Source organism: Meleagris gallopavo, chromosome 5 (assembly GCF_000146605.3).
Source record: "Meleagris gallopavo isolate NT-WF06-2002-E0010 breed Aviagen turkey brand Nicholas breeding stock chromosome 5, Turkey_5.1, whole genome shotgun sequence".
In the NCBI taxonomy this organism is placed as follows: domain Eukaryota; kingdom Metazoa; phylum Chordata; class Aves; order Galliformes; family Phasianidae; genus Meleagris; species Meleagris gallopavo.
Genome location: NC_015015.2, coordinates 15891343 through 15912138, shown reverse-complemented (window position 1 = coordinate 15912138; position 20796 = coordinate 15891343). Strand labels below are relative to the sequence as shown.

General features: G+C 43.4%; 1 protein-coding gene across 1 annotated transcript; it reads right to left on the bottom strand.

Annotated features, from left to right (window-relative positions):
* Positions 1-4174: 4174 nt before the first annotated feature.
* Positions 4175-20762, bottom strand: LOC100549977 (acyl-CoA 6-desaturase). Its single transcript, XM_010711278.2, has 12 exons — positions 20511-20762; positions 17352-17483; positions 16376-16573; positions 15955-16056; positions 15593-15718; positions 13180-13240; positions 12617-12693; positions 12307-12404; positions 9636-9732; positions 8456-8535; positions 7855-7980; positions 4175-7324 (listed from the first exon to the last, which is right to left on the bottom strand). Exons 1-12 carry the CDS (start codon positions 20760-20762, stop codon positions 7273-7275), a joined length of 1401 nt encoding a protein of 466 aa, XP_010709580.2. The 3' UTR covers positions 4175-7272.
* Positions 20763-20796: the final 34 nt, after the last annotated feature.

Genomic DNA, 20796 nt, shown 5'->3' with positions numbered 1-20796 from the left:
TTGTGAGAGCCTTTCTGAAATGTGGGTATATTTATAAAACATTTCAATAGAACTTTTAACGTTGTCCTGACATTTCCCTTAGGAGTTGGTAACAGAGACATAACGGACAGGAAATTGCTTCTTAATCTCTCTTCCCCTTTCTGTGTATGATTCAGCTTCATGTCCCAGAGTAGCCTGATACAAGTTTTTGCTTCTTATAGAAGGATTTCTAGTCACACAGGCAGAAATGATAATGGGTTGGAGAAAAGAAAATTAAAAAACAACATTTTCTTTGCTTTGTTCCCACTTCTTTTCATGGGCCAGGATCAATAGCAGTGAACTTTGGTCTTGCAGCGCTTGAAGGCACCGCTGAAAATTGTGGCCTTTTTGTGGTAAGACATTTAAAACAAACACCTCCACCTCACCCTGAAACGAGAAATAAAACCAAAAGCAACCGACCAACCAAACAAAAAAAGCACCTCAAATCTAAGCCTGTTCCAGCTTAAACAAATGACACCAATGGAGATCAAAGGACGTGACATTTAAATGGGAAATGAAGGAAGCAGAACATAGGGGAGAAGAGGTGACTTGGCCAACCAAGGTCGGAGACAGTTTTATGCTGCAGTATTCAAAGCCCAGACTTTTGTTTTCAGGCAAATTGTAGATTTTTGTAGGGATGTGAAAGGTACAATGCTGCTGGAATGAATAAATCTAGACCCAAGCACCGAGACTCTGGCTTTGTGCTGTCCATGATGACAATAGCACACAGTCACAGGAGAGGCAGTGCAGTATGGTTCCTCTGTTTTACATAAGACCACTGCTCAACTCAACAGATCTGAGTAACAACTGAAGTCAATTAAATTAACCAGACAAGAAAAACAGCTACACCCATTTCAGCGTGGACATGTGCAATTGCAAGCAATTACTCTGATTAACCTTCTCACGATCATATAAATTCAGCACCTGGCCAATAAGGTGCACACGTGTCTGTGCTGAGGATTTTGCTCCAGGCAAGAGGTGTGCTCTGTGAGAGGATCCTTTTTATTTGCCTTTTTCCCAGTCATTTCCCAGAAGCCTTAAATTTTTCCGTAGCCTTCCTTATCTTTTTTGGCTTGACCTGAGTTGTATTTGCCATTGACGCATTTGTTGTTAGCAGTGGGTGGGAGAGCACTGCTACAGGATCACACCATCTTTAAGTCAAAAGTCACCATTCGCATCAGAGGAGGAACTTCCCCATCTTTGCAATCAAGCAGCCTCTACAGGAGTCAGAAGAAGTCCATTCTTCCAATGAGCCCAGAAAAACACTGACTGAAGGCAAATTGTTGGATAACATTGATGTTATGGTTCAATTTTATATTGCTGTGTACACACAGTGCTTGTTACCATAAGGGCCAATGTGTCAGATCGATTATCAGCAGCCTTGCACTAATATCAATAATATCTAAGATTTTCCTATAAACCCCCATAGAAGTGGGTGTCTGCTGTTTTTGTTCAGGATTACAGCAGATTGTTTTTAGATTAAACTTTATATATGACTCACATTCTCAGCTTGAGCACAGTGCGGTTGCCAACAGGAATGAAGTGAATTTAGACAATTTGTGAATCAGTCCATAAACCACGTAGAGAAGATTCAGATGTAGAAATGATCAGTCACCTGTAATGCAATCTCAGTGGTGTATTCAGGTTCAGTAAATTTCTCACTCAGAAATAGGAAAAAAAAAACCAACAGAGGTTATCCTCTTATTGGTGTAATTGTTCTCATGTTCTTTCTGGTCAGCATTTGTCCACACCCATCTTAAATTTGTCAGTAAATGGAACGTGAGAATATTAACTTCTGTACAAATGGGAGCTTTTGTAATGATCTCCTCCTCCCTGTGCCATTCATCTGTGTGCTAAGGGTTCCACCTCCGCAAGACCACATACTCCGTGCTCTGAAAGACCTCCTCCTCTCCTTCTCCTCTTCTCCTCCTTTCCATTAGAGGAAGGTTATTATTTAGTCAGAGTTACAATATGTTGCTGGTATCTCTTGCTGGAACACCTCAGGGCTCAGGCTCTGGCTGAGATGATGAGCATCCAGCTAAATTAGGGGATTTTCCCTGTGCTAGGGGATTACGGTGCATCTGAAAACATGCACTTGCAATGGAAAAGGACTTCAGATTGCTAAACAAAACAAATGATGTGTCTCAAATTGTCTTTCTGAAAAAGACAAACAACCTCTTGACTCTCAAACCCCAGTATGAGAAATTTCCAGGATGATGGAATCATTGCGTAGAGTTTCTTGCCACCACTATATGATGTAAAGGAAAACTGTGTGGTGACAAACAGCTCTGTCCTATGGCAGTATTAGATATACCACGGGTGGATTATTCACTTTCCAGCTTGCCTTTGAGTCCTGGCATTTTGCATTTTCCTCTTTATACTCCTCATAATACAGCTTTGGAGCAGATGATGGTTCTCTGTCCAGAGTTATACGCTCTTTTCTGAGATATCTGGAATTGAGCCTTTATAGAATAATCAAAAAGAGATTTTTTTAAAGCAATATTGCTAATGGATGAAGGCTTCTTTTTATATCTTGCCAATTACAAATCTCTCTATTCTTAGGCCATTAAGCAGTTTAAAATAGAGTTGAATAGGACACTGAGTAAAATCAGGAAGTGTTTTTGTATGGCTGTCATACATGGCTTGGGTGTAGACATCTTAATCCAGGACATGAGCTCAGAATGACCTGGCCCTTGTTCCCCTTAAAGCTATGTTGTGTTGGGATGCTTGGGGGTTCTGCGAGCAGTTGTACCAAGAAAGAAAGGCAAGTAATATACCAATTTGCAGCATTTCATTTTTGTGTAAGAGCTTCTATTTGTATTAAGGGAATGTGTTTATTTTAGGATCAAATAGAAGTCCTAGTAATGAAACAAAGTAGGGTCATTTTCCCTTTTGAGTTCTATGACTTCTCATAGAATGCTTTCTGTGCAGAATTAGTTTACCTATGAAGCAATTAATGTGTACTCTGAAAAACTGTGTTGATAGAAAGTAGCAGATAACCACAGACTGTCCTTCCCTGACTTTGTGTTGTAAGATCTGAATCAGCCTATATGATTCCTATTCATCGTCTCTGTCTGCTGTGTGCTTCTGCTGCTGCCAGTGCAGCTCAGGTGAGTTTATCTGCAAGGACAGGCTCCCAGTTCCATTACATGTTGTTATGTGGAAGCCTCTGGGCTGACCTAAAGCCCACTGACTCTGTTGGACCACACTGCCCATTGCACTGCAGTAATCGGCCCCTCACTACAGGAAAGACATTGAGGCCCTGGAGCGTGACCAGAGAAGGGCAACGAAACTGGTGAGGGGTCTGGAGCACAAGTCTTATGAGGAGCGGCTGAGGGAGCTGGGATTGTTTAGTCTGGAGAAGAGGAGGCTCAGGGGAGACCTCATTGCACTCTACTTCCTGAAGGGAGGTTGTGGTGAAGAGGGGTTTGGCCTCTTCCCCCAGGCAACAAACAGGACCTGGGGAAATAGCTGCAAGTTGTACCAGAGGAGGTTTAGGTTAGACATGAGGAAAAGCTTTTTCTCTCAGAGAGTGGTCAGGCACTGGAATGGCCTGCCCAGGAGGTGGTGGAGTTGCTGTTCCTGGCAGTGTTCAAGAGGCACCTGGATGAGGAGCTGCGAGATATGGTTTAGTAGCTTGTGGTAGCAGTGGTAATGAGAAGATGGTTGGACTAGATGATCTTATAGGTTGTTTCCAACCTTGTGATTCTATGATTCTATGATAGTGCTGGGAGAGCCATTAATTTGAAATTGAAAACAAATCTGAGTTTTGACAAATTGTAGGAAGCTTTTACAGAAATTTCTGTATCCATGTTGATCTCACCTGCCTTCTTGAAGTGCCTGGAGACTGAGTTTGAACATTTGGGCCAATCTTTTTACATGGAAAAGACTCCTTTCGGTGGTGGTTCCCAAGACAAGGGTAAACATCGCCATTGTTCTGGGCTTTGTGAAAGCCATGAAGACATCTCTCTGTTGTCAGTGCCATGGAGGCCATTTCACCCCATGCAGTGAAAAAGGACTTTCCACTGAGACACTGCCATGACTCTGGATATGACTGAAGAAAACGCAGAATGCATTTTTATGGTCAACAAATAGTTATGATTTTAATGAGCAATAGAATACACTGGAAAAAATATTTTGAGATTGTTGTTGCTGGTTTTTTTGTTTTTTTTTTTTTAAGAACAAAATAACAAGGAGCTATCTTATAAGGAATGTAGATCTGGTGTTTTAACAATTCCTAGGGAACACTTGAAACGTTAGGACTCGGTTAGGAAGGCTTTCTTAGGAAAGCATCTGCTAGAAGAGGCCGTGGCTGGAAGATGGCTGCTTTTAACCTGCCTTGTGAGGGTTGGTTTCTTCTCACTTTGTGGTATCTGAGCAAAACAAGTGTCCCTACTTCAGCTGTTGCCAATCAGAGACTAGCAATTACTGGGGGAATGTGAGCACCTGGTTTCAAGGTGCCTTTTCTTCCCTGTCCACGGCACTGGTGTTGCCTTCCCACTCTGCCTACTCCCTTCCCATGTTTCTCCCAGCTCTGTGTTACTCCTTCTAAAACACATGCCCGTCTCCCTCTTGTCCAGAGTTATTGCCTTTCTCTTCCAAGCATCTCTGAACATACTGCTCCTCCAACTTCAGTAGCAAATCCTGCTAGCATGACTGAAGAGAAGCAAGCCAGCCCTCTGCCCTGTTCTTCCATCATCTGACTGAAACAAATGCTGTTTCCAGCTCACGGCCTCTGTACGTTGCCAAGTGCTCATGTGGCTAATGATGTGGTTCAGGTGAGTTTATTTGCAAGCCTTGGCAGGCTTTAGGCATGTTTGGGAGATTTTGATGTGTGTTTGCAATGTGGATTGCCTTTGTCAAAGAGAAAAAATGTATGAGTTTTCACCTCATTCTGTTTCGGAGAAATTAATTAGCTTTAGTCCTCAGAATGCTGGAGCAAAACTGTGCATAGATGACACTGTTTATATCATTTTGATGGCTAACTGGAACCTGCAAAGAGAAGCTTTTTGCTCTGGGAACAGAGCTCAGCAAGATCATATGAACTTTGCATCCTTTGGTGGGCTAACTTTGCAATTTTACTGAAACTTCTGGAGCACTTCAGATTCCACTTTTGTGAAATCTGACCACTTAACAAGATAGGTTTCTCCGGATTTTCAGGGCTCTTTGCCAGTGGTGTGTTTGATTGAGTTAATGGGTGGAGAACTCAAACATTAAGGTGCACATGAAACACTGTCTGTCCCAAGATGATGGGTTGGGATTTTTTGGAGGGAGAGAAAGAAGCTACATGGTAAGGCTGTCAGTGAGGCTTTGAAAAAAGTAACTAGCTTCTTGCATTTTCACAAGACAAACTTTCTGAACATAAAAGTACAATTATTAAACTACACTACAAGGGGTTGGTGACCAGTTATTTGCAAAAAAAAAAAAAAAACTACCTTCATATCTTGCAGTAGCAAGAACAGAAGAACAGTGCATGATGCCTGGAAGTCACTTCTTATGATGGCATTACACAGGTTTTATTTCTGGATTCAAGCAGCTGCACAATTTGTATAAAAATGGGAGTTTTCAAGGGTCTGAAAGAGGAAGTAGTTGGAAAACAGCTAATATCAAGATCTTTCCTGTCCCCTCTTTCTTCTATTTGGTATCTTGTGCTAAGGTCTTGGGAAAAAAATGCCCATTCAAGGAATCAAAACTAGATGGACATATTAAGGCATTCTTAGCAGTGTTGGTCAGAATTCTGGACTAGCTCATTACTACCTGTCTGAGAAGTTACAGCATCCAGAAGGACATCACTGCTTGTGCTATTAGAAATCAACTGTAAGAACTGCTCACATTCTGTTCAAGTGTCAGATAACCTGGAGTAGCTTTTAATCCTAACAATTCATTGTGATATTCAGGTGAGGGTTGAGCAAGAACACAAAAATAAGCCCTTCATAAATCTGAAGTATTAGTAGCTAGGTTAAGTTACAGTCCTACCTATGAATTTCCTGTCTGTAAACATAGAAATCTCATCCAATTTTCCAAAGTGGGAGGTGACAATACATTTTTTTGGAAGGGCATAGCCATAGTTTGGAGTTGTCTCTGCATGCAGAACCTTGCTGATTTGGTGGGGCTTTATTGGCATTGAAGGTTCAAAAGTGACGATCCAATTTCAATGTTGGGCAACGCAATGATATGTGCGAAGTCATTGCCTAATAACTAGAGCATCCCTTTTGTACTAGGAAACGTGTTTGGAGCTGAGATAAGCTGTTGGAACCAAGCGCTGCTATAGCTCCTCTTTGTAGAGAATCTGTCTCTTCTGGTGTATTACAGCTGAATCCAAAGGCCTTGATCTATCTGGAGTGCGCTTGGGATTGGGTTGCACATTAGTGAAGCAACTGAAAGCTGTTCAACTATATCCTCTGGTTAAGCTATTCATGGGTTTTGGCTATTAGACACCAGACAAGGAATAGAATTATAAGGAAGTTGTAAGATGTTTCTATGGGAGGTTTCACATCACCTGCACAGCCTGGTCAGTTCTGCCTTCAGCCACCTCCTCATAGGGCCGGGGTCAGGCCGAGCAGTTGGGGAGCTCCTCATTCTCCAGAAGGAATCCACTTTCTTTGCTGATTGGTTTCAGGAGCAGGGCACGCAGCCCAGACCTCTGACATGAAAAACAGCCCTGGTTTCTGCTGGGCATGTGCAGACAGGCAGAACTGGGTGTTGCCGAAGTTCTGCTCAGGTGAAAAAACCATTTGTGGTTACACAGGATTGATTGGCAATTAGTATGCTTTACTTATGGGCAAGACTGAAAGCCACAGTGTATGGCTGCTGGGCCCCGTGGGGTGAGGTTCCTGCAGCAGAGCTGGCATGGGTGTCCTACGATTGTCCTTGGGCTTGCTGAAGTCTAACAAGTCGTCTGTGTGAATCAGCAGCTTGTGTGCTTTAGGCAGAGTGAGAATGAGTGAATAGCAAGGAAATGGTGGAGGGCAGATGCTAAATGTCTCCTTTTTAGACACTTCCCTCTGTTCTCTCCCACCGTTCCTTTGTGCGTTGGATCTTGTCCTCTGAAGGCTACGCCAAGCACATTTTACGCCTGTCTGGATTTAACAGGTTGCCTGAGCTCACACCAGTAGCAGTTCACAAGACAGGAAACTCCCTTCAAATTGTGCACATAGAAATAGACCGAATTCTGATAGTAAAAGACACGTATGTGATCTCCCCCCTCACCCCCATCCCTCCCTGTGACTCGCACCTCCCCATTAAGACTCATATTCACTTGTGGAGGTAAGCATCCAGCCATAAATCTCCAGATTTCTTTAGTGACCTGGGGAAAGAAAATGGAGAGAGGCGTGTTTGGCTTGTGAACCTCTGTCACTTTGTTCCTAGAAAAGAGAATTCTGTTACTGAGTCTGAGCATGAATTGCACAAAATGTCCTCCCTCAGAATACCAGAGGAGCTGCCTATTTTGCTCTTTGGGCCCCCAAATTGACCAGTTTCAAAGAACTTTGATACAAGTGTTCTTGTTGCAAAAGCAGCTTTGGGGGACAGCACTTCCGCACCCCACCTCCCCTCCCCACCACAATGTAGTGAAGTATCTTCCCATTTCCATGCCAGTTGTAATCTGGCGTCAGTCCACTACAACAGTGGGGCTGTGTGGCTGTGCCATTTCTGCAGGATCAACGTATCTTCAGGTATTCCTTGGGCTGTGATGTGAAGGTATTACCCTAGTGATACCAGATTACAAAATACTGATACGCTATTTCTCAAAGTGTTGTGAATTATTTGTAGTAGAAATGATAGGATGCTTGTGTAACACTGAATTGCAAGCTGCTGATGTTACTAAAAGAACCTTACCCAACTATGTCTACAAATGCTTTTCCAAGAGGCTTCTCTTCATACTGGACTCCATACTTGGCACATAACGACTTCACCAGAGGTTTGATTTTCCAGAAGTTGTGCCGTGGCATTGTTGGGAACAGACTTGAATAGAGAAAGAGAAAACATCTGAGAAAAATCTAGAGAATAACCCCAAGAGATGGGCGTCTCCATCCACCTTCTCCTGGGGCCAATTATTAATGCCTTCTTAAGCTGCACCAATAGACAAAAGAAAGAAGTAGAGAGAGATCCATGCTTTACAGTACTCTGTTTCAAGAAGGCTTGTGGAAAGAGAATATATCTATTCTCCTGCTGCTCTATCAGTCCTCAGAACAAAGCTGTGTTCAAGAGAGACAATAAAAGTCAGTTTACAAAGGAAAGGATGCTACAAGTGCAATGCAAAGCAAACAAGAAGAGAGGAAGCAGCCTCGCTCTGCTGAGATAGCTGCCCATTTGCTTTGAGTAGTACTCTGTGATTCTGTCCCATCTCACGCATATGTTTTTAGCAGACTATCCCTTGCCACAAGTCCAGTGTTATGACAACCTGGTAATGACCAAACGATACTGGGTCCATACTCACTGGTGCTCAATTTGAAAGTTCAGGTGTCCGGTGAACCAGTCATTGAAAAAGGACTGCTCAATATTGCAGGTGGCTGCCAGCTGTGGAGGCAAGAAAGCAGCTGTGAATGCTAGTGACCCTAATAGCTATGAATTAGTTACCCTGAAATCAGCACAAAGCTCCTCTTGCCTGTGGCAGGGACTGGAGGACAAAAAGTACCTTCCTCTACTATGAGCAGTCATTGTGTAGAAGATTGCCATTCTGAGACTGCTGACTGCAGCATGAGAAGCTTTAATCCTTGGTCAGGGCTTGCTATCAGCTGTTGTGCTGACAATGCCGTGCAGGTTTGAACAGTGATCAAGGGGCAATGCAGGGAGATAGTCATGTTTGGTGACATATCAGCCCAAGGACAGGGTCCTAAAAGTCAGCATATCTGGTTGGAGACCAGATGGTTAACAATAGTATCAGGACTTTTACTCCCATCTAGTTGTTGTCCAGTGTGCCTCAGCTTCTCTCACTCAGTTAAACAAAATTCATGTAGTCAGTGCCAAAGTTGCTCTCATTGTTCTCTATGTCTGATTGAGTCTTGGGCCACCACAAATAAAAGGCGTGCATTTGTCTGACCAGGCATTAAAGAGATTTGTACATAGAAAGCAGTACATCTTCATTTCAGCCCTTATTCTATTAGAAAACTACACACTTTAGAAGTATGCTAAGCTCTTTCTTCAACTGGGATTGATGTGTTTTCAGTACAGGGATAGCACATTGGTATAAAGTATCATTTAGCATCAGCAGATGATTTCCATTGAGACATTTCTCTTTGCTCATATGTGTATGCCTGTGTACACCATGTGTGCTCCTGATACTGCCTCAGAACTGAAGACACAAAATACAACCTTCTGATTACTGAAATCAGAAGTTTGGACTTCCATGCCTTAAATGAGCACCACTGACTCTGGGGTAAACAAATGGTGGGAACCTGATGATGGCTGGACTAGATGATCTTAGAGGTCTTTTCCAACCTTAACGATTCTGTAATTCTATGGTCTTTATGGTAGAGAGGTCATGGGCAGAGGCTCTATGCTATAGCACCCTGTACCTTTATCAGGGGATTATTTGGTACTCCATCCACTCTTTGAGTAAATTTCTAATCCAGTTTGGGGTGAGTGGAATCAGAGGTATTCTTTTCCCTTCCCGTTACCTGAGAGCTAAGCCAGTCTTTGTGCTTCTCACAATCAATTTCCATTGGAATGTGATTCATCTGAGTGACCCACACAAACCAGTGGCTCTCCAGAAACCTTCAAAAACATACAAACAAAAAACACAACAATTTATATTGCAGTCTGAGGTAAATAGATGGTATTTGCAGAGAGCAGCAGGACATAAAGCGTGTGAGAAAAATATTTCCCCAAGATAGAAAACTAAATGCCTCTTCCTATTGAAACCAGAGAGAATCACTTTTGCAATGAATTTCTCTCTCTTTATACCTCTGGCACTAATGCAATTATCCCTCTCCTTCCTCAGGAATGGATCAATTTTTCGTGCTAATTTTGCCTTTCTCTAAATAAAGATGTAATATTGAGAAGGACCAATAGGAAAAATTTCTCCTCCAAAAAAGTGGTGAGACATTAGCACAGGCTGCCCAGGGAGGTGGTGGAGTCACATCCCTGGAGGTGTTCAAGAACCAAGGATATGTGGCACTGAGGGATGTGGTCAGTGGGATGGGTTGGTGGTTGGACTTGGTGATCTTAGAGGCCTTTTTCAGCCTTAGTGATTCTGTAATCCAATTACTTGAGAAAAAGAAGCCAGAATTTAGAAATTCTGAGTTGATTTTCTTTGCAAGTGCTTGCTGGATATACAGCAGTTTCCAAGTCCACTTGCTCATTGGTGTTAACTTTCTGGTTGTCAGATTTAGCACTCGGGGGCTCCCAATTTCTCTTTGTTCTCTCTGTAACTTTACCATAATTCTGAATTCTGAACTTGAGATTGTCTTGTTTGCTCATTGTGTGAACCACAATTTTAGTCCCCAGAGAATAGCCTACAGAAATGCACTTCTGTTTACCCAAAGCTGTTTCACTGTGCTGAGACTGAGATGTATATAGCAAGGCAGTTATTTAGAAGCATCCTTTTCCAGAAAACAAGCCTATAGACTAAAAAAAACCAACAGATGATCTGACGCTCTGCTTTCACCAGTAATTTCAGCAGTCGCTGAAACGTAACCACCAGTAATTTTGTACAATCACTAACTGGGGTCAGCTAATTAAACAGAGCTGTCTCAGAGCTGTTTGGAAGTCTGGATTTTGATAGTTTGTTTTTCCAGTATTTTTGTCTGTCTGACAGCAGTCTGAATAAGACAGTTGATGTCATGTGTCAGCTAATTAGAATAATCTCAACTCATTACTCATATCTGGGGTGAAAACAAAATGAAATGTTTTTATTTAACTTTATGCCTTACGTATTTAGATTGAGAGTGGTGGCCTTCATTGCGTATCCTTATTGCTCTGAGCCATGGGAGAGCTGACTACAATGGTGCATTGTTCTCGAAAGCTCCCAGGGCTTTTCTTTTATGACTCAAGTATAACAGAACTATAGTAATAGGGAACCATCTCCTGCTGAGCCTTCATGAGGAACTGGAAACAATTTTGCAAGGAGAATGCTCTTCATCTTGTATTTTCAGCTTGATCAAAATAGAAAATTTTTGGAGATACTAGGTCAGTTGGTGTCAGTTGTTGAATCCAGATCAAAAACTTTGTCTACACACACAGCTGTCCATCTTTTGAAGTTCTTAGTGAAAAAAAAAAACCAGGACTGAAGTGTTCTGAAGCTATGAAAACTGAAGTCATGAACAGTGACGTTATGTTTCCTGGAGGCAAACCTTCAGATTTTGCGAAGGTTTTTGCGTATCTGTTGCCATTTCTTTTCGCTTTAAAAATGGGGGGTTTCTTTAGAAAAAAAATTTTCACTCTGATGAAATGTTTTCTAAAACTAATGCTAACTGCAGGACTAAATGCCATCCTTTTGTATTAGCCAAAGAGCTGCAGATATTACATGCAAAATAGAAATACAAATTCAGTGCTACCATCTGGAATAGTATAACCATGCAGTGAGTAAGCTTCCCAATCCTGCCCTGCCTGATTCATTTTGGCAGCCTGTGCTTGCAGTTCATGTTTTCAGATCTCTTGCTGAACTTTCCACCCATCTGTCATACAGCAATAGTCAAGAGCAGTTCATCATGGAGCTTGGTGGCAATAAAGGGGCAGAAGACCTGTCAGAATCAAGACACACAAAAATAACCTCTCCATAGGTGTAAGGAGAGTTGAGAGGTAGTTTTGGGGGGGTCTACTGGAATGGAGGGGTGGAAGCACTGATCTGAGGTGTGAAGCAGATTTCTGAGGCACTGACCTCTGAGTAGAAGCAATAGTGTGTGTGTAGTGTGCAGGACATGAGCTATTCTGCATGTGAGAAGTGGGGAGCATTTTCATTCTGGTGCTCAGGAGGGCTCACGAGGCACCTTTCAAGTGAGCTGGGAAGAGTTTAGCCCAAGGCACTATGTAAGGGTCTGGCCTTGGCCAGTGTGGAAAATGCTTAAGTGTTGGGATTTGGCAGTCTGTGAGAATAGGGATTGAGGAAAGATACAAGAATCCTGGATGAACCACCCCGAGGGCTGAGGAAGGCGCTGAGCACCAGAATCAGCTCTCCTGTGAGGAGGTAGAACTGGGAGATGATGGGAAGAAAGCAAAGCAGTAGGAATACCCAATAAAACAACACACAGTGTGGCAAATGACTGCAGAGAACCATAATGAGGAAGACTCGTGGGCCATAGCAGAGCTGGAGGTTGGTTAGCCCAACATGGGAGCTCCTTTATCTCCTACCTGACAAAAGTGAGGAGAGACAGGGATCCCAGAATGCCATAGAATGGGATGTATGTGATGAAATAGCGCATGTAGTAGCTGATGGCCCAGGCCAGGTCCTAGGGGAAGAGAGAAAACATGAGGCATCTCTTAGCCTATTTCATGCAGCGTGGCTCTGCTGGTAACGTTAGGGACACTAGATCATTAGTGCAGCAAAGCATGATCCCTTCCCACCCTCCCTCTGCCAGGTCTCCTGTACTGGAGAGACCACTGGCCTCTCTCCCTACTCAAGTGTCAGAACCCACAAAGTGTGAGGGAATGCATCACTCACCGCCCAGAACCTGCGCTTGATCATGGTTGAGATGATTTGGATTTGGAAATACACGGGGATGAGCAGAGGTGGGAAGACTGCAAAGCAAAGGGAAATGTTTCGGACATCAGAGAAGCAGAAAAGCGCGTGACATGAGAGGGAGCTGGTGATATAGGAACTGTTTCTGGGAAAGTCTGCCCAGCACTGGTAAAAGAAGTGATGTGCTGGTGACAGGGACAGGTGACTTCTTTGTGAAGGAGGCTCTGGTTCACACCTGTTCATCTTGACTCATCATATGCAGGTATTCCATTGAGCCTCCCACACAGAGGTTACTTTCCAGTCTCAACCACTTGTCTTGCTTTCTATAGCCACGCTGGCTACACTAAATATGCTTGGATATCTATGAGAATATACTGCATTGATTTTGAGGCCTACACAGGTACGCCATTAATGGGACTGTAGGTCTTGGGAAGGGAAAGATGAGACTTATGCATTGCTCTGCTAACACAGTAGGGCCGGAAACTGAACTGATATTTAGTTCCCTGACCAAAGGGAAAGAGGAGGAACACACTGCAGATACTCACTTAAGAAGAAGTACTCATGCTGGTGGTTGTAAGGCAGGTACTTCAGCTTCTTCTTGCCGTACTGCAGGACAAAGATGAGAAAGCTCAGTCTTGGACAATAGTGCCCATATATAAGAGAGGATTATCTGCAATACTTCTTTATTGACTGGAGAGTTTTGACCAAATTCCTGTGCCATCAAAGCTAGAAAGTATTTTATTATGGATAAATATACTGACTTCATAATTCTCCTGAGTGTAAATTCCTTTTTAAAGCCTTCTGGTCTTGATGTACAGCTTCTTTGTATTTGTGAACCTGATGGCATTTTTGTTCATTTCTGATCTTCCTGCCTTGCCTATGGCTGTGCTTAGAATTGCCATTTTTCCATCACCAACACAAATTCAAGACTTTGATAGTTGGACCAGATGGTCTTGGCTGTCTTTTCCAGCGTTTATGATTCTAAGGCATAGCAAAGTCTGACCTATGGTATGTTCTTACCATACCATTGGCAGAGAAAGATGCTGAACATTGGCTAGTCTTCCACCCAAACGACTCAACCACCAACTCTTTCTGAATTCTGCAGCCATCAGCCTCATAAGTCCTGCCATCTGCCAGGGGTTTGTAAAGTTGTACTTTATCAACAGCAGAAAAACTAGTGTGGCCCTTTGCTATTTACACAGGAAGTCATATAGGTGTATTTAAGTCTACAATGCCTGTGTTGCTAGTTTGACATGATTAGAAGTAGTGTGCTGCCCCTGAGAGCTGTTCTGTACCAATTGCTATCTAACCATGGTTCACCTACACACAGCAGATGCAGACATTCCTCCAAAGACAAATTTGATCAAATTCAGTCTGTTTAGTGGGGACTGACTGAAAAGGAATTTAATTTTTCCCTTTCTTCCTGGTAAACAGTTGGAACTGCCCCATTAATCTCCACAACAGGACATTTTGGACGGACAGCAAAGAGAGCTTCCTGGTGGTCTTGGGTAATGAGCATGGGACTGGCGTGCCCAATGAATTTCCAGTGTGCCAGCTCTTGAGCCAAGCTAAAGTGTTGTTGGCAGAGCAGATTGCATCCCGGGAGTGGAGAACCTTCCATTTTTCCTTTAAGTAAACCACACTCTACTTTAAAACCCAATCATCAAGCACAACATTTTCCAATGGGATGTACCAACACAGTGAAGAGCTAGATCTCGATTTATATTTTCTAGACACTGTCTTTTTTTTTGTGCTCCAGGAGGAGACTTTCATTTTAGTCATAGACATTTCTGCATCTTGAAAGTACTATGTGTGCAATATATTCTCTATACATATCCATCTATTGGCATGTATGTCCCCAATGTATTTCTGGGGTTACTTTCTTAAGAGGATAAAAGCTGGATGAGAGAGCATTAGATTTTTCATTTGGTACTTCCTTGAGCTGTACTTGCTGCAGATCTTTTTGCTGTAGTTGTTGCTGCTGTTTTTAACTAGAAATATTTGTTCAATTGTTTAAAAAAAAAAAAGACCAAATGTTTATTTTCTATGTGTAGGTTTTTATGAAATTCTAAGCGTTTTGACTCTAGAAGGACAGATTGAATCAAAACACTTTAACTGCCTACTATTCAGTGTGCAGCATGTTGGCCCACAGCTAATGTAATAAAACTCTAAATAGATGACTGCAGTAATCTGGTGTAACCCGACAAATTAACAGTTGGTCTGGCTTTCATCCTTGGTCTTTGTATAAAATGTTTATTTCAAGATTAGATGATGACTGAAGATCTCTAGAGTGAGGTGAGAGTGCAATCGCTTGAAGCTAGCTTATACAAGCACAAAGTTTCTGTATGCCTTGAACTTCCAATTCAGCTTTGCTGGCTTAAACCCTCAGATTGAATCAGAATCTCCACAGATCTTGCCTTGAGAAACAAACAAACAAACAGAAAACCCACAGAGATGTCCTTCTGTTTCTGTGCAAGCAATATCCTCCCACATGCATGGAAAATGTTCCAAAACAGAGGACATTGTCCAAAATATTCAAAGATATTTTCTGTGGAAACGGAAGATGAGTTTTGAAATATTCTTGGTGAAGTAATTAGAAACACTATATTTTCCTCTCGTGCTGATATTTTAATACACCAGAGTGAAGTTTTCTTTAACAGCTTTCTACCATCCCTTGTTTATTGCTTTTCCTAAGCTACCCCCAAATAATATTTCCTAGGAAATATATAGGAAATCGATAGGGAATTATACAGTCAATCCTGCACTTCCTCCCAATATTTGGGAGGGTGTAACTCCCAACAGATCTCAATAGACAAATCAAGTCCCTGGGAGAAGCATTTGTTTTCTTAGCATTCTTGTAAGTGTGTTTAGCAAGACCAGCAAACTTCTGTTATAGAATGGCAGTCTCTGATGTCTTTAAGGATGACGGTTTTCCACTTTTTAGCCACTTTGCCTTACCTCAATAGGCTGACTTTCTCCAAGGACAAAAATATGCAGCATGTTCACGTCTGGGTCTTTCTGGAATATGTTGGGCTTAGCATGATGTTGGAAGTGACGATGGTTCCACCAGTTTGCAGAGGCACCCTGGGCAGATACAAGAACAAGGAATTAATCCACGTAAAAGCACAGTTCCTCTAGTGGTAGCTGCACTAACACAGTGCAGTTCTGATTATGCCCAAACTACTGTTTGCTTTTAAAACAGAAAATTCTCTCTGCAACTGCTTGTTGTCAAAAGACTGAGAGATGCAGGGTCCTGCTTTGACACAGTCAAAGTGATTGCAGCTATTTCCACAGACCCCCATGTCCATAAGGTTCTTTACCTTCAGGTGTCCAATCACAAACTTGTGGACAATGTGGTTCCAGGAAGACTTCTTAAAGACAGAGAGGTGTCCAAAATCATGTTGCAGCCAACCTGCCTGGGCCTGAAATGATGGAAAGTAAGTTAGTTGTACTGTTGCTTGAAAACAGAGTTGAGCATAAAAGAAAATAGAGACAGAAGGCAAGTTATGAAGAGGTCAGTGCTTCCATTTCCTGGAGAAGGAAAGGGACAGGAGATAAGAAAAACGTGTGAAGAATAATGACGGGTGTGTAGGGGTGGCCAGAAGGCACCATGGGAGTTGACATGTAGTGAATGTTTTTACTAGTTGGATGGATCTAACAAGAAAAGTTTAGCACACATTGAGCTCCTCCTCCTCAGCAGTGATTTGGGCAACCAATATCTCTGTGCCTACTACTTCTTACCTGGGAAGTTGTAAGGATGCAGGCAAGGATTAGAGTTGTGATCCAGCCAGTACCGAAGTACGAAACCATTAGCCAAGCCAATGCTTCCATTGCAATGATATGGGCCAAGTAAAGAGAGAAGAACAAAGGACTGGCTCTGAATAAGTTCATGTCCTCTGCTGTCTTCCTCAGGGTCCGAAAATCCTCTACCAGCTGGGACTGTAAAATAGACATGCAAGACACAGCATGCAGTTTGTAAGCAAGTCTGAATGCATCCAAGGAAGACTAGGTTCCATGCAAAGGACTCTAGTTATTTCTTGCTTTGTTTGGCTACACCAGAATTAAAGAAGGATATAGTTTTATTATAGCTTTTCATAGCACTTTCCTAAGAGTAAACACCCTGGCTGGTCTGAGTCTGTGCCTTGACGCTTTGTACCCTCAGCTAGGAGAGTAACTCGAACCTTGTGCTGTGAACACCTTGCTGTGTTGGGAGTTACAACATTTGGTGACTTCTCTGAATGAGCTTTGCACGTAGCAGAGAGCCATTAGTATCATCTCTTTTGTTCTGAGTAAGACAAATATACCAATGGTCATGGCCAGCCATAAACAACAGGATGGAATTAAGGCTTTTTTGGTTTGTTTTTGTTTGTTTTTTTAGCAAGAACTAGTCATGTCATGCACAGTGCCTGAATAATGAATGAATGAGATGTCTGGAACTGGATTGAGGATATGGAGGGGATAGAAATGGTGCCTGCTGGGTTGCTGCTCCTGAAGCATAGCCTGAAATAGGACATTTCTTCTCACTCATGGGTCCCTATTGCTCCACTTGTAATAAAAATAATTGTGGTTGTTCTCCAGAGCTTTCCTGGTACTGGTCTCAGCTGGATAAACTGCCTGTAGTGAAGGCCCCTTTATAATCTACCTGGAGGGCATTCTGACAGGGAAAAAATGGTGGCACTTGTCCATGATAAACACCAGCTCATTAGCAAATACTCACATTTTTATCTCGGTCCTGGCTAGGTTCCCCTGGAGCAAGCTCTCCAATAAGTAAAGGCTTGAGAAACTTCTGCACCAAGCTGGGATTGATGTGGAAGGCCTGGAATGCATCCTGGAGTAGAAATAGGAATAACTGTGAGATTCAGCAGTAGCTGTTTCTTCCTGCACATTGTTCTGTTCCTGCACATCTCCAGCACTGCCCTTCCTTGCAGTAGATCCCCCCCCTGTGGGTGGGATAAGACTGTTACTGTGAAAGAAAGGTGTGATCTCTGTTCAGTGTGGTACTTCTGTGCTGATGGAAGCTCTGTACATGGAGACATTCAAGGTCAGGCCAGATCAGGCTCTGAGCACCTGATCATTGGTGTCAATTTCACTGCAGGGGAGTTGGACCAGGTGGCCTTTAAGAGCCCCTTCCAATTCAAATGATTCCTGATTCTACCAGAGAAGCCTTCTGCTAGAGGCTGATGACTTTGCTTATTTAGAAGGAAGTAAACAGTGAGGCCTGGGATGGTATCTGGAGGGACAGAGAAAGGCACCCCAAGAAATTTCCTAAGCAACTAAGCACCTAAATCCTGCTTAATTCCCTAGGAAGGTAGGCCGACAGGAATGTGTGCAAATCCTCACCGGATATAAATACCCTATGAAAGTCTGCTGCCTGGAGGCCATTCAGGAGAGGGGGTTGAATTTTGATTTCATAGGGTATTTGATTTGAGCAGAGTTCACCACAGAGAGCTGTAAAGATGCAGTTCCATGATAAGTTCACCACACTAAGCCACAGTTCTCTTTTTGAGATGGTCTTCAGCATGAAAACTCCAACTTCATTTAGAGCTTATTTTATTTTGCTCCCTGTGCTCCTCCTTCACTGAGATCCTGCCACACCTGGAGAAAGCTTGACACCTTCCATGCCTCATGGAAGCAAACCAATGGATCTCATGAGGCCAGAAGGCCTATGATTTAAAAGGGAGGGTAGTTAAAGGAAGCATGGGGTTCTAACTTTGTCAGTGGCTAATGATTTGTGTGGCTATGGTCTCCTTTTCTCACTATGTTGAAATCCCTAACTTCTTCACCTTATGAATAAATAAGATACAACCAAGATACAGTCAAAAACAGAATTCAGTAGTAATATGCTTCAGGTATTCTTCCTTCATCCCATTAACTAACAATTAATTGCAAGGACCAACTAAAATCTCCTCTCTTGTTCTGAGTTATTATTATTAGGGAAAAATCTTCTCGGGAAGAGTGGTGATGCAGTGACACAGGCTGCCCAGGGAGGTGGTGGACTCAGTGACTCTGGAGGTGTTCAAGAACTGTGGAGATGTGGCACTGAGGTGTATGGTCAGTGAGGATGGGCTGGGGGTTGGACTTGGTGATCTTAGAGATCTTTTCCAACCTTAATGATTCTATGATAAATAGGAAGGGCAGATCAGAACGTGCTCACTGTGCCTAGTTGACCTTGCTGGGAGCTGACCTCCATTCAAAAACTGGCTTTGGAGTTCCAAATTCCCAGCCAATAACCTTGGTTCCAAAATGCACCAAAGTGCATGTAAACTTTCACCTTATTCCAGGACTTTGGGTTGAGCTTCAGTGTAATATTGTGATCACAGAAGTTCTGCTGTAGGAGGCACCGAGAGCTGTCTACCCAAGGCTTTCCTGACAGCAGCGTATCTGTTTTCTGAACATGTCATGACATTACCAGGGAGAACTGTCCTCCATATCTGAACTTGACAGCTGTGTTTTTTTCTGAGTTATATGAGAGATTGGAACTGGTCAGAAATGCAGTCATGCATAGTAGAACACAATCATAAGCCAAGCGTCTTGTGGAAAGGGTGAATTATCCCAGCTGCTTTTGGTGGGGGAAAACAGTTTTATTTACTGGTGCACGAGCTCTATATAAGCATCAAAGTACTTGGTGCAGTCAACACAAAGATGTTCTTTTGCATCCTCGAACATCATCTAAAACAGAGATGCTGCAAGGTGCTGGGACATATTCTAAGCCTTATTCATTTCTTGAAGGCAGCTGTGCATGATGTGGTGCCACAACAGGCTGTCTCTGTCCCAGATTGGTGTGCCATGTCAGTGTGCTGAGGTACGGCCTAAAGTGAGTTACTGCTGAGCATTTCTGGCACTTGCAGGAGAAACTCACATGTAAGCTGTCCTGGGACAGGGACGGAAACAGTTTAAGAGCTGAATCTTTATCATTACTTTTTCCTCCTCCAATGCTCTCCCAGTTGTGATATCTTGCAACTCAAGCAGAAACTTTTTAGCAAAGCCCCAACAGGTTCAAGGCCAAAGCTTTCTCACCCTGAATACAAGCGGTGTTTTGGCAGTAAAATATTATTCACCATGGGGAAGCTGGAAAACAGATGCCAACTCTGTGTGAGTGCTTGGGGCAAAGCACCCTTCAGTCTGTGCCTTCACGGAGTGCTCTCCGAGTATAGAGGGATGCTACGCTGGAAGCAGTGTCACAAATGTGTCTTTCAGTCTGCCTTGCAAAGATCAGAGACAAATGCAACAGCAGATGCTTTTAGATTCCTTGGGGAGGAATTGCAGTGAATTCTCAGGGATAGGAAGCCATCAGAGGAGCTCGCAGCTTGTGCAGCAGAGAGAAAGCTCCACCCCTTTTCCTTCTGAGGCAGAAAGCTACTCATTTGGGGCATTTATTGGAACCGGACAAGAACCAAATGCATCTCAGTTCTTCCAGGAAAATAGCGGGGAATAACCGCAGGCAGAGGGAGACTGAAGGAAAGCGTTAGTAATTCTGTAGCACACGGAGCCTTCTTGCTCAGGTGTTAGAGCTGCGGCAGACCAGCAGCTAATGCTACAGCTCTGCTTACCGCTCGCAGAGAGCTGGGGCAGCTGCATTTATTCACCCCGGCCTTGGAACGTGCTCTTGTGATGCATTTCTGCACAAGGTGGCTTATGGGGAAAACGCAGACAGCAATCTCTGAACCAATTTGTTCCAACCCCCTCCCTTATTTTTTAATTGCTGAAACAGGAGAGAGGTATCTGAAACAACCCAGCCATAGAGCTCAGGAGCAGCTGTAGCAGCAGCAAACTTTTTTTTTTTTTTCTTTTTTCCCTCTTCTGTAGAAACCTGTAATACAATTCTCTGGGGAATTCTCTCCTGGGAAAAAGCTGAACGGCGCCTTGTTCGGCTCACCTCTGCAACAGAGCGGCAGTGAAATAGGGGCCGGGCTTTAACCCTTCCTGTGCGAGCTCCCCGGCACGCCCAGAGCCGCGCACGGAGGAGGGGGAGACCCTCGGCCCACGAGTCCCCAACTCCCGGCACCGCACGAACGCAGACAAAGCCCCGCAGCGGAGCCTCTCCCGACCGCTCCCCCAGATGTTGCCCAGCGGGGGAGGCGCTGCGCCCGCGGGTATCGCCGGTGTGCGTGGAGATGTGCGGGGACATGTGCGGGGAGAGGGCCGGCAGGGCGCGTGCCCGC

Excerpts from the sequence above, each read along its gene's own strand:
- LOC100549977 (XM_010711278.2), bottom strand. The coding sequence starts at position 20,762 with ATGTCCCCGCACATCTCCACGCACACCGGCGATACCCGCGGGCGCAGC. Across the intron at positions 16,057-16,375 it reads GCATCCTTACAACTTCCCAG|GCCCAGGCAGGTTGGCTGCA; the intron begins GTAAGAAGTAGT and ends CCATCATTTCAG. Across the intron at positions 7,981-8,455 it reads AACTTTCAAATTGAGCACCA|TCTGTTCCCAACAATGCCAC; the intron begins GTGAGTATGGAC and ends TCTCTATTCAAG.